This window comes from Sebastes fasciatus, chromosome 7 (assembly GCF_043250625.1).
Source record: "Sebastes fasciatus isolate fSebFas1 chromosome 7, fSebFas1.pri, whole genome shotgun sequence".
Taxonomy (NCBI): domain Eukaryota; kingdom Metazoa; phylum Chordata; class Actinopteri; order Perciformes; family Sebastidae; genus Sebastes; species Sebastes fasciatus.
Window position 1 is genome coordinate 6,809,701 of NC_133801.1, and position 12,827 is coordinate 6,822,527.

Genomic DNA, 12,827 nt, shown 5'->3' on the forward strand with positions numbered 1-12,827 from the left:
TTTCTCAGCAACTGATATAAAAGTGTCTGCTCAGAATGAACCTTTATTAGATTCAGTTTCTTACAGGCAAAAACAAAAAGTGGAATGTGATCACAAATTAATATAAATACAGATGTTCTGCAGTTGTAAATTAATGTAAAGAAAGAAAACTATCATCTGCCACTTTCAAAGTACCGCAGTCAATTCTACTAAAATAAAGAAAAAAAAGACGCACATCAATATGACAAAGTAGAAATATCCCTCATCATTAAACTGCAATTAATAAACATTAAAACCCAAAAGAAATGCTCCGTGACAGATGAGTCATGTTGAGAAATGCGGCCAAAACTAGCCCAACGTGTAATTTTCATTGAAAAGATTTATTATACACAAAATATTTCCCAGGAATGATTAATCCAGCATAGTGTTTCCAGCTTCAATATTCCCTTTTCCTGCAAGTATTTGGGGAATACTGGAATTTTACAATTCCATGGTAGTGGGGGCTGTACACATGCCGCATTTTTTGCGCCCACAAATCCATTGTTCCCAATGTAGGCGCGCTCAAACGAGAGAGCAACACGAGAGCAACACAGTTGCGCCGAGCACCTATTTTTCAGGGCGCGATGGCTGCGCCCCGAGATAAAACTAGTTCAACTTTTGGAACGCTGCCACAACCAATCACAGCTGGCAGATATATTTTCCTTCATCCCTAAATATCAGTCTACGGTAATTATATGTGAAGGAGAGGTTAATCATTTAAGTGCAGGGCTACCCAGAGCTTTACCTACTGACCCACGGACTATTTTACTGGCCTGACCTTTTCCGTCCAAGAACGTCGCAACAGACGTTAGGTTGAGAACTGTGAAGAGGTTTGTCCCTATACACTGGTACTCAAGTTACCAACTGTAAAAAAGTTTGTTTTATGAATTTGCTTGAAAGGTCAACCAAACTGACACGGAGAAATCGAGTGTGAAGCTACTGTGAGGGATTTACGGTGCTGGAAATCCATTAATGTTTATTTTGACTTTGTTTAGTTTAGTCAGTGAGGCTTCCTGCTAAATTACCACAACTTCATCATCATCGTCATCGCAGCACGCAAGTTTTGGGTGCTTAGTAACGGCGGTCGCGACGGTATTGCAACTTCCCAAACACATTGGAAAGAAAAAAAAAGCGGCATGGCTGACGTTTTCCACACGTTTTGAGACGCGGCATGTGTACGGCCCCTTGTGGAATGTAGGAATAAAGTGGCTAAGTGCCAAACGACTTCCCTTGAATCACTTATCTCTTACAGATACGCTTCAGAAAACATACAGTATTCAAAAAAACAAGTTTGTAGAAAGGTTAGAAAGTGATCTTATGATGTACAGTACTGTGTGTGTGTGTGCATGTGTGTGTGTGTGTGTGTGTGTGTGTGTGTGTGTGTGTGTGTGTTTGCCACTCACTTCGTGCTCAGGAATGTAAAGGACTACATTTAAAAAGGTGGAATTTTAGGACACTATGAGCAGCATAAAAGTGCACCACGTTCAAAAGTGAAAAACAACTAAAAAAAAACAAGAGAAGTACGACCATCTGTCATCCTCACTCAGTCACCCTCCTCTCCATCTGTCAACCAGGGCGCCGGGAGCAGGCCTCCTGGTAGGAAGTAGCGTTGACAACACTGAACATGTCTCTCCTGACAAAAGACAGGAAGTTCTTCAGAGGGCAAAGGGGCTGGCTGGCGTGGCGGTCGTGTGAGCGACAGAAGGTGGTGTGAAATGTCACATCCTCGCCGTTGTACAGCACCCTGATGAACAGCTCCCCGTCTTTCGCCTTCGACTTCTCACCTTTACCGGCTTTCTTCTTCTGTTGTCGTTGCGGGGCAGGGGGACTCTTCCACAGTTCAAAGACTACTCTTGCTGCAAAGCGTGGGAAGCGTGCCTCCTCCAGTCCCAGAGCGCTCAGCAGAGGGGCCATGGTGACGTCGTGGGCTGAGGAGAGGGTGAAGACCTCCTCGCCCCCTGCTCGAGGCATCCGGCCGGCCTCGTTGTCCCTGGCAACACGCTCCATCTTGGTGGCAGTTCGGTTGAGGTAGGGGTACATGGCCAGGATGGCGTATTTATGGTACAGCCCCACTCTTCTCCGATCCACCTCATCATCCAGCTGCTGCCGACGAATCACAGCGAACTGTGCCATCGTCAGACATCCACCGGTGCCATCACCCATGGGAACGCATGGGAAAGAAATGCCGTGGCACAGGTGGCACAGCAGGGAGTCTATAGGGTTCGCAGCTCGGAGCTGGCGGGTGGGCAGACCCAACGTCCGCGCCATATCGGCGTAAGTCCTCTCCAGTTCGGTATCGCTCACTCTGAGCCGATACTGCCTCCGCTGCTCTTCCTCCAGGTATCGGTTCCTGGCGGGGCAGTCGCAGGCCGAGCCGCAGAACAACGTGCTCCACTGGTGCCGCGCCGTCAGTTTCGTCCAATCAAAGCCTGGGAGGAAGCCGTAGAGGAAGGCCAGTCCGCTCTGGAGAGTGCGGCTCTTACCTGTGGTCTCAACCCACACCTGGCGGGGCGACCAGTCGGAGAGGAGGAGATTGTAATGCTTGTAGGCTTGATGGAGGAGCTGCCCGTTGCGCAGGTGCTGCACCACACCTGGAAAAAATGGAAACAAGAATGAATGAATGCTTGTTAGAAAAGAGTGTGAAGATGGACAAAATTGCGTGAAATAAGACATTAACTTGTGGATTCATTTTTAGAGTTGATCAATACAACACTGGTTGGAAATAAATCTACAAAAACAAACTCTAAAGCAACATTTGTACATAAACTATAAACGTGTAATACTGGTTTACAAAAGTTCAACTCTGGTTGATGGTGAAAAGAAAAACGTCCGGTTCCTTGCCTACCTGTCTGCGTGAGTTCTCCCATCTCACAGGCACTGTGGCTGGGCAGACGGGGAACAGAGCCCAGTGGTGACTCCCAGTGGCCGCGAACTCCCTGGCCCATGTGACGGATGAAGGAGTTCAGCAGGGGGTGGGAGGGCTTCCTGAGGGTGGGGAGGGATGACAAACTGTGAGAGCCAGACATGATCCACGGGTGTGCATTATTTTTCCAGATAACCACACGGCTTCATCAGTGTGCCAGATTTATCCTCATGGCTGGAAGGCTGCTCACTTCAGACAAACGTGGTGTCACTTAAAAAATAGTTATACTATATTGCCACGGTATAAGCAGAATAATCCACTTTAACACATACAGTTATGCAAAATAATGCAACACGCACAGGCAAACATTCACAATGAAAACTTTTAGGAATATTTTACAGAAGTAAGAATTTACATTTTTTTTTTCTCATTGATCCCCCTCTGTTTAAGCTTTATGTATCTATAAAAAAACTGTATAAACAACAAAATGATTGGCCGAGATACACGTGACTATCGCTTAGCTGTTATTTCAGAATAATGGACAGCGCTGTTTGTTGTGTGTAAGTGTGTGTAGTGTGTGTGTGTGTACTGTAAGAGCAGCTCTGTCCAAAGTACTGAAACTAAGCAACTGACACAGTTTCTTTTCTTTCCTGATTGCTTTTCATGTTTGTAAATACATAATATAATAATATTAATATAATATAAATAAGTAGTCTTATGTTGTCGTCGAGATGCTGCTCCGATGGTCCTGCTAATTTGAATAATGCAACTTAGACTACATGGTGATTTATTCACATACGAAGGAGATTGATTGAAATCACAGAATCAGCTTTCACATTTTTATTAACAGTATTATTCATAGGCTGATATTTATACCAAAATAGGCTATACATCATGAGTTATTGAGAGAAACCAAGCAATTCTGTGTAAAGTCAGACATTCAGCACCCCCATATAGCCCGAATGGAATGATCCACTGTTTCGTAACCAAATTTTTGCCGCTGAGACGATTTGACTGTCAAATCAGGCTCCTTAGATTGAATAGTCGACTAGTCGGGCCACTGCTAGAGAAGATACAGTCACACAGTCCCACACAGACACTAGAGAGCTTCCTGTTAAAACCACAGCTTTTACTGTTTACTGCCTCTGAGTAACAGTCAGAGCAGCTGTCTCATCGTCCCCGTGGATTTAAAGCCAAACAAGATATTTTGAGGAACATGCAGGATGGAATGACTCACAAATACATTTTAGTCTTGGTTTAAAATACTCTCGTGATCCAGAAAAGAAAAAAAAACTGAAGTCACTTTTTAGCAACAAATGTAATTTTGCTTAAACACAATTAAGTTGCACACTTTTTATGAATGTCCATAATTCTTTTCTCATGTTAAGAAATAGGCCTTTTACACAGTAGGTAGACATTTTGACATGTCACAGTAGGAAGAGTGCAAGTGTGAGTAATGAAAATAGGGATGCACCGATCCCGATACTGGATCGGACATCGGGCCAATACTGACTCAAATAGGTGAATCGGGTGTCTGTTACAATAGGGTCGATCTATTCAATTTAATTCTATGTTAATATCCCATATACATTATAGACTGGAATTTAAATCTTGTTTAATTTGTTGGTGCATTATAAATGATTACACTTGAATTGTGATTCCTGTTAATTTTGAAGATTACCAAGTTGCTGGAGTATGATTTATTATTTTAATAATAAAGAACTCAAGCTTCTCAAATGTTGCTTTTGTCTCATTGAAATCACTGCAAAGTGAATATCTTAATATTTTCACCTTGGACCTTGTGACAAAATTATATAATAACACCGCATTTTGTAATAAACAGCTTGAACGCAATATGTGATGAATGTCCCCGCATTTTGTTTTAAATTATTATATCGATTCAACAATTATTCAAACAATCTATAAAACATTTGTTATTAGTTAGTTATTGTATTGACATGTTCAGTATGTAACTGCATGTGGAAACCACTTCCTACATCTCCCAGCAGGTGTCTCTCTAACACTGCTGGACTACAGCACAGTTCAATATGTGTGGGTGGGAATATGGGAGATGGAGATATAAAAAGATGAAAGAATTTGTTGCCTTGGGACACACACACATATATATACACACGTATGTACAAGCACAAACACACCAACACACGCCGACACACACACAGGGGATGAGGGCAGCGAGAAGAGCAGTCGGTGATCTGATAGATTAGAGATGATTGAAGATTACAGATTAATATAACAAATCTGTGGGAGCTGCAGCTCAGCTCGCTCAGATTAAAGGAGCACGCACACACACACACACACACACACACGGTTTCCATAGTGATCATGGACCGGTTCAGGAACATGGCATTAAAAACGACCTTCTGTCATTACCCTTAAATCACGTGTGTGATTGTTGTAACGCAGTAAACATAATGTGGCGTCTACAGCCACCATCACAGCTCCGGTCTTCAAGTCACTATTTCCTCTTTTGTTGTCAGAATCAGAAGCTTCAAAGCTCGACTCCGGCTTCAGATCTCCTTTGAAAACACTAGCCTACATTTTCTGCTTTTGAGGGCATTGTTTCCTTTTGTTGTCACGTTGCGTCAGCTGCTGTTGCCTCTCTCTGCACTTTAATATTCACTTACACAGTAATGTGCAGCACAAGGCACATGAGTGAGGTATTGTGCCAACCAGTGCTTCATTCTGATCGGCTCCGTCGTCAGCAGATCAGGCTGCTGCTGAGGGGAGTTTGGGGCTATCTAGATTTAATTGGCTACAGTGGGAGACGAGACGTCAGCGGATGGGGACACTAGTGTGGACAAAGAGCCAGCCAGGCTGTCTGTTAGGATGATTGTTGCTAACCAAAGATTACACAGCCCAATTACATTAAGCGGGGATTATTATCACTGGATAGGACAGGGGAGGAGATTAGTGAGGAGGGTGGAAGAGATGAGGAATAAATAGATAGTATAAATGAGGGGAAGGAATAAACAGAAAAAAAGAAAATGAGATGATGTGGTCTAAACTCACGGAAGACAGAAATTAAAGTAAATGGGATGCAGGAAGACAGAAACCTTGACAAGGACTGTGCTGGTGGAAGATGAAGAGGAAAGAGAGAGATGTTCCCTGCTGAAGAGAGCTCAGTTAACCGCAGACGGAGACAGTGGGTCGGCAGGCTGGTGCCAGCACACACAAAACACACACACACACACACACACACACACACACACACACACACACACACACACTCAGCTCTCTAAGGATCCAGCCCTGGGCATATGCTAGTTCAGATCCCTGTAATTACACCCTAGTCTAAATAAAAACAGAACTAACCTACATTATTACGAGAACACACGGAAATATTTAATACGCCTTTAATATTCAGTCTCCTGCAAAACAAGCACATTCAGACACCACAAATAATCCAAACGCACTTTGCATCTGAACTAACGCAGCCCAGGAAATAATTGGACTTCCCTGTTCTCACTGGAAGATTATCTTCAGATCACACAGCCGCTGCAGAGCCAGCTGAAGGACGCAACTCACTAGAGCTGCAACAATTGGTTAATTAAACAATTAGCTGTCAACTATTGAATTAATTGCCAACTATTTTGACAATCGGTTTGAGAATTTTTGAAGAAAAAAAAAAAAATTCTCTGATTCCAGCTTCTTAAATGTGAATACTTTCTGGTTTCTTTACCTCAAAATATCACAATAATAATTAAGACTAAACTAAACTTAAGGCTGGCCAACACTAAAAGATTTTTCAAATCTTAACAGATGTTGAAAATGTGAGAGAGCCCACACATAACGACATGTTATGTTAGATTTAACAGTTTTGTTCCTATAGTGTGTGGAGAGCAACGATTTGGCCAAAACAGCCACCACCCACTAACAGATTTCATTCATGAACAACAAGAGTGCTGACCAATAAAACAGAAACCGTATCTAGTTTTTGCACTACTTCGTACTGAAAATTCATGATCAATAATATGGATGAAGTCATGGAGACACGTAAATAAACCTCCACAAATCAACAAGTTGGTCCTCCATTTCTGAGGTTCATCTTACTACTACTTTATGCTTTGCGCTTGCATTAGCTGCGGCCGCCGTGAACACAGTTCTTCAGTCAGCTTGGTTCCCAATCGTTCTTTCCCACGTGACTGCGTCATCGGCTATCCTCGGGGTTCCCCACACACACAACAGGATATCCGATCGTAAATATTGAACATGTTTAATATTTACAATTTGAAATCGGTCAGCCAGGATGGACTTCTGAGCAGATCGGGGGATGTAAAAAACTCTCTTAACATACCTCACACCACAGGAACAACTGGGAAGCTTATCTTTAGAACCATCAACCAATCGAGGCTTTGCTGACAGTTGTCAGAAGGGGGAAACCGGGCCCAAAATCGGCTTAAGTCTTGTACAGTGTGTACCCGGCATTAGCTGAGGCGAAAAAATTGATATTGATAAAATCTAAATTCAACAAAGTGCAATGGAAACAGAGAAATGAATCATGACGTGCATGAAGCATGTGACTTTAACATCCACTGAAGCTTCCCAGCAACTAAAGAGACTAAAGAATGTTGCTCAAATGAACACATGAAGCCAATAGAAACACCTCGGTAATGTTTCCCACGTTTTTTTTACTGTTTATAACAATAACAACCACTGCAACACCAGGTTCATATCTTCTAGATCTAAATTTCATTTTTTACTTAACAATTTTACTATTAAGTCAAAAACTGCCCTTTGCATCACGGCTCCACTTCACACACAAACACTCTGATATAGTCACAATTTGAGCGGAGTATTACAGCCAGAGGACACAGCTGTTGACCACAGAGCAGCTCACAGAGCAAGGGGAGATGTTAGCCCATGGGCACATCTGTGCTTTTTTGGTAGACGCAGGCAAGAGTCAATTCAATTTCTGAATGGCATCCGTCAATCATAAGAAGCTTGTGTTGATGGATGGCCTACTTTCAGCTCAAGGTCAAAGATCAAGGGCGTTGAAAATATCTAATAATAATTAAATGCATCCTATCAGTCTAAAATGCAACTGTGTGTCACCGCGCCAGCTCTAAAGATTACAGCGTTCCCAGCCCTGTCCAGATGTGCAAAGCTGATGTGGCTGCAGGGAAAGCTTTGTGCCAAATTAAGTCATTGGTTAAATCTGAACTCAGGTACACACACAGACCCAAATAAACAGGGGATTGGTCACAGGGGAATTTATGGACCATATGGTCTAAATAAATCATCCAAGAGGATGTGTGTGTGTGCACACATCAAAAAGTAAATATTCTGGATTCAAAAATAGCAGTTTGTTATCATAGCATGTGTGTATCCACATGAAGAGTTTGCATAAATCCCAGTTAATGTGTATGTATACAGGAGCTGGGTGTGAAAGTGCTGATTTCAGACTTCCTCTGAAGCAGAAGTACAGAGGCATGCTGGCTTTTAATAACTTCCTATCATTAACTCTCATCTAGCCCTCTTAAAGGAGCAGCGGAGCCAGACTGCCAACAGCGAAGGAAAGAAACCGATGATGAATTAAAGACGATAACAATATTAATATTGTGTTTGTGTGGATTTTCCACCCACATTTTCCGTTGGGAGCTTCTGCAGCAGCGACAGTTCTGCCTTCCCAGAGCTGCTCAGTGAACATGTTGCTCAAATCAAGTGAGATAAGACCGTCAACAACTCAGCTACAACAAACCTCACACACACACACACACACACACACACATAAAATGTGTTTGCATTTATATGTGTACCCATCTGCACCACAGCGCAGCAGAACAGATGTAGCAAACCAAACCCACCCGCTACCGCTGACACATGCAGCACCACTGGGAAACCAAGAGAACTGTTGAATTGATATTCAAATGGAAAACAAATGACTTACAGTTTCCTGTAAGCCTCACAAATACCACAAAAAAATAATCTACAACGACCTTCTATTTAATACACGGAGCTCATTTTCTGACAGCTGCTATCAAGCCAGCAGTTTTTCTGTAGGAGGATATGGGAAGCTGTTGTAGTAATTGGTGTCTTTCCAGCAGGTCTCCTTGTTAGGTATTACAAAGACGTAGCTGAGGCTCTGCTCGGGAAGCCAGCTTAAATCCCTGTGGCATTTTGTGCCCTTAACTCTGACCTGGATTAATTGAAACTGTGGGAATAAAGCCGTTATCTTCAGCCTCTAGAAATAAATGAAAAGTGGAAGAATGCTCCTCATTAAGCTTTTCATTTTCTCTCTTTGTGTGTCGTCCTCATGGTGTTACTTAATTGAAGCATAATGGGGCAAAACACCATGAACACCTCACATTATAATGCAATTAAATGTAACAATATCACAAGTTGTTGTTTTATTGTCTTGCTAGTTTTGACGTATACATGTTGCTATGTACTTTGTAACAAATGCTCTTATTAGAATTTTAGGAATGCCTTTTATCATCTGGCACCCTGCAGATCCCAGAGACTACAGATTCACATTAGCTTCAAGGCTAACTGTGACCCTGTGAAATAAACTAATAAATTAAATTAAATTTTGGCCAAAGAACTACTAAATCAACTAGTTTCTGACATGGTATCACACAAAAATTGAACACTATTAGCGTCACATTCAGGGTTGCCAACTTTGTCGACTTTTCAGACCCTCTTAGCGACTTTATTTCTAAGAAGTGACTCGCGAGAAATTTAGCTTATCCACATCAGGGAAAAAGCGAGAAATATATTATTTTGTAATTCATTCCCATGCATGCTGCTCAGAGGGATCACAGTCCACGGCTCTTCTGCCAACAGCACGGCGTCTCTCCCTCTCCTCTTTCGCCGTGCACTCTCAGGCAGTCAGCTGTCACAACCACTAAGCTTTATGCAAATAATGCACGATGACGTTATATATATATATGATGTTATCTGGTGACTTTTAGAGACTTTTAGAGCTGGTGCTGGCTACTTTCATTGGAAAAGAGTTGGCAACACTGTTCACAATAGTAGTTTTTATTGCAGGGTGATTGTATTGGCTTGCATTAAACAGAAAGGTATTCATTAACTTGCAGTGTTGCATTGCATCTTCGTGTTTTTGAAGTTTCTTTGCAGTGCAGTGTGTTGAGCTCTCTCAGGCCACTGTGACATTTTTTTTAACCATGTCATTATACTAGAGTAACACTTTTACCACTTTGAGGCTTTCTACATCACTCTCTAAACAACCCAGTTCAGGGTTGACGTGGCCAAGAAAGCAGGCAAAAAAGATTCCTTTTAACACGTTCACCCTCTTCAGAAAGGTTGGAAGGAGACAGCATACTTCCGCCGTAATGTACCGGGGGAACTATAAAGAACGACATGTTCTGTTATACTTTTTGTTGGAAACGTGTGTGTACCTGCTGACGGACAAGGTGCAGTCGATGGCGGGCCGTTTGGTCTTGGGGATGTAGTAGAGAGGGTAGCGGTCACCGTGGCGAATCATCACCTGGACAGACAGCAGCTTGTAGTCAGCAGGACTGTGACCTGTGAGAGGAGACGCTCGTCAGCATCCACATCTTTCCATTGGAACATATAGTGTAAATAACTGCTATTTTCATCAGTGAGTTTGTTATAAATTCATAAATATTAAGACTGAAGTTAGATTATTCATGGACTTTATACTGTTTAAAAATGGAACAAATGAAGACTCGTGTGAGAAAGACAAGAAATGATGCAACTGCAAACTTTAGGGATGTAATGGATAAATAACTTAAAAAGAAAAATCACTGTTCCAGGCATGTTAAGTTGGGAAATTAAAGCTGCTGTAATCAATATTTTTATATCACCAATGGATTAAATGAAAAAGTGTAATGTGAAAGGTATCGCTCATAGCTAAAGAGACAAATATTTTTCTCAGGAGCTGGAGGAGACCAAAACAGAGCTAAAAAGGCGAGTGAATATTGGACACAACTCCAAAATAATGCTAATATTTGCTAACTAGTTAGCTATAAAAACCTGATAGGTGATAGTATGTCAGAGTTGTGTCGACAGCTCGTTTCTGCTGCCCCCAAGTGGCAATAAAAATCCCCTGCAGGTTCTAAAATATACCAAATTTTACTCGTAACTATAAAATAAATCATTCAAATTGAAGGAAAAGTGCTCAACTCAGGCGATCGACCAAAGGTAGGAGAGGTAATGCATGTCATGTCTTACGAAAGCAAATGTTGATTTAACAAATCTTGCGGCAATTCCCACAGCAGCAGCGAGAGAAACACCAAACGAATTTGTTCATTGTCTGAGAGCAAAGAATGGACTGTGGGCTGTGAGAGTGTTTAACAGTAAATAAAGAAGATAGGAGAAACCAGGACACTTTGAAAATGATCATGTCACAGGGAGAATAACACCACCTGAAAAAAATCCTTGTTGGTAATTGATTTTCAATAACTTCTAATCTAAATCTAAAAGACAAAATGGATTTTTCCTCTTTGGAGACAAAACTGCCGTCCAGAGATAAACAGAGTAAAATTCAATTAGCGGTGTATTGTAGAACTTGTCTTAGGCGGTGAGGGATATTGGTGTGATGGCCTCGGGCGGTGCTGACTTTTCAATGGAGGATAAAATAACAAGGCTCCATGCTGCTGTGCTGAGAGGGAGCTCTGCAGCATTATGGATGATGCAATCTAGTGGAAATGACTTTGGTGCAATTAACACACCCCCCGAGTCCTGACACACTAAATCTGACATTATTACTATATTAAGTATTTATACGCTGTCCATCAAACTGGGTGATGCCAGCAGTGGGGGAGCTGATCTAAATTCTCTGACACAGTGATGCTGTGACACTTGCTGCTGCCAAATTGGAAAGAATTAACTTAGTGAGTTTATCGCCTATCGCTGGTCTCAGATCGATTCAGATTTAAGACTTTCAGAAACACAAATCGTAAATGTAACCAAGCTCAAAATCACATATCACAGTCATCCACAGACTGGCGGTCTTTACTTTGATTAGATAGTATATGTCAGTGTGCATGTCTCACCCTCCCAGGCCTGTTCGGTGCGGTTGGGAGTGTTACAGTAGCTGTAAGCCTCAGATATGGGGTTGGGCTCCTGGGTGTGAGGCACCGGGAACACCCTCTTTCTGCTCTTCCCCAGAGCCACCCCAACACCTCCATCTGCTGACTGGAAGGGTCGCTCCTCCAGGATGGGAGTGATGGGGATCAGGTTCACTGTAGAGACAGAGAATTAAAGTCAGGATAGAGAACATAAAGAAAGGGATGAAGAGTGGAGGAAAATAAAGAGGAGAAAAACAAGACTAAGGCCCATTAGAGGCTTCTCGAAAACCTGTTTGGGCACCCACAATTAAGGCTCTCAAAATTAGAAAAATCAAGGCTAACCAAAGTATTTGACAAATGAAAGTTTTGACCTGATGATGGCACTAGATGAAAGGTAAATGGATAACCTCGGTAATTTCAATTGATCCTGAGGGAAACATGAACACCTGCACCAAACTTTATAGCAATAGATCCAACAGTTCACCTCATGGTGACACTAGATGATTAGTCAGGTGATCACCGTTGGGATACATTGTCTGGGAACCATGAATGCCTGAACAAAACTTTTGTGTCAATCCATCCAGAAGATGTTGAGATATTTCAATGGGCAAGTGAACACAATGACTCAATGGTGGCCCTAGATGAAGTCAACGAATCACTAAAGGCTTCTGGATTCATCCTCCGGAGACCATGCCAAAAGGTTCATGGCAATCCATACAATAGTTGTTGAGATACTTCAAAGACAAAAATGTCACGAGGATTCATTATCTGGGGACCATTATCTGTACAAAATTTCATGGCAATTCATCATGAGATATTTCAATCTGGACCAAAATGGTGAACCGACTGACAGACCAACATTGCCATCCCTAGTAAAGGATCGAAAACCTGCTAAATGTAAAGTTTTAAAAAAGATTTACAGGCAATTA

The 12,827-nt window shown here is 42.1% G+C and overlaps 1 protein-coding gene and 1 long non-coding RNA gene across 3 annotated transcripts in view; one reads left to right on the forward strand and one right to left on the reverse strand.

Moving 5' to 3' along the window:
* LOC141771234 (uncharacterized) overlaps window positions 1-12,827 on the forward strand; it is a 174,379-nt gene that overhangs the window by 43,156 nt on the left and 118,396 nt on the right. The gene's annotated exons all lie outside the window — the stretch shown is intronic.
* Window positions 1-12,827, reverse strand: part of pxylp1 (2-phosphoxylose phosphatase 1) — a 26,202-nt gene continuing 13,375 nt past the window's right edge. For both annotated transcript variants that reach the window (XM_074641261.1, XM_074641260.1), the window contains 4 exons: window positions 11,884-12,072; window positions 10,264-10,390; window positions 2,864-3,003; window positions 1-2,609 (listed from right to left, as the gene is read on the reverse strand). In XM_074641261.1, the coding sequence (XP_074497362.1) occupies window positions 1,585-2,609; window positions 2,864-3,003; window positions 10,264-10,390; window positions 11,884-12,072 (1,481 nt within the window). In that variant the 3' untranslated portion in view covers window positions 1-1,584. The remainder of the gene's footprint in view (window positions 2,610-2,863; window positions 3,004-10,263; window positions 10,391-11,883; window positions 12,073-12,827) is intronic.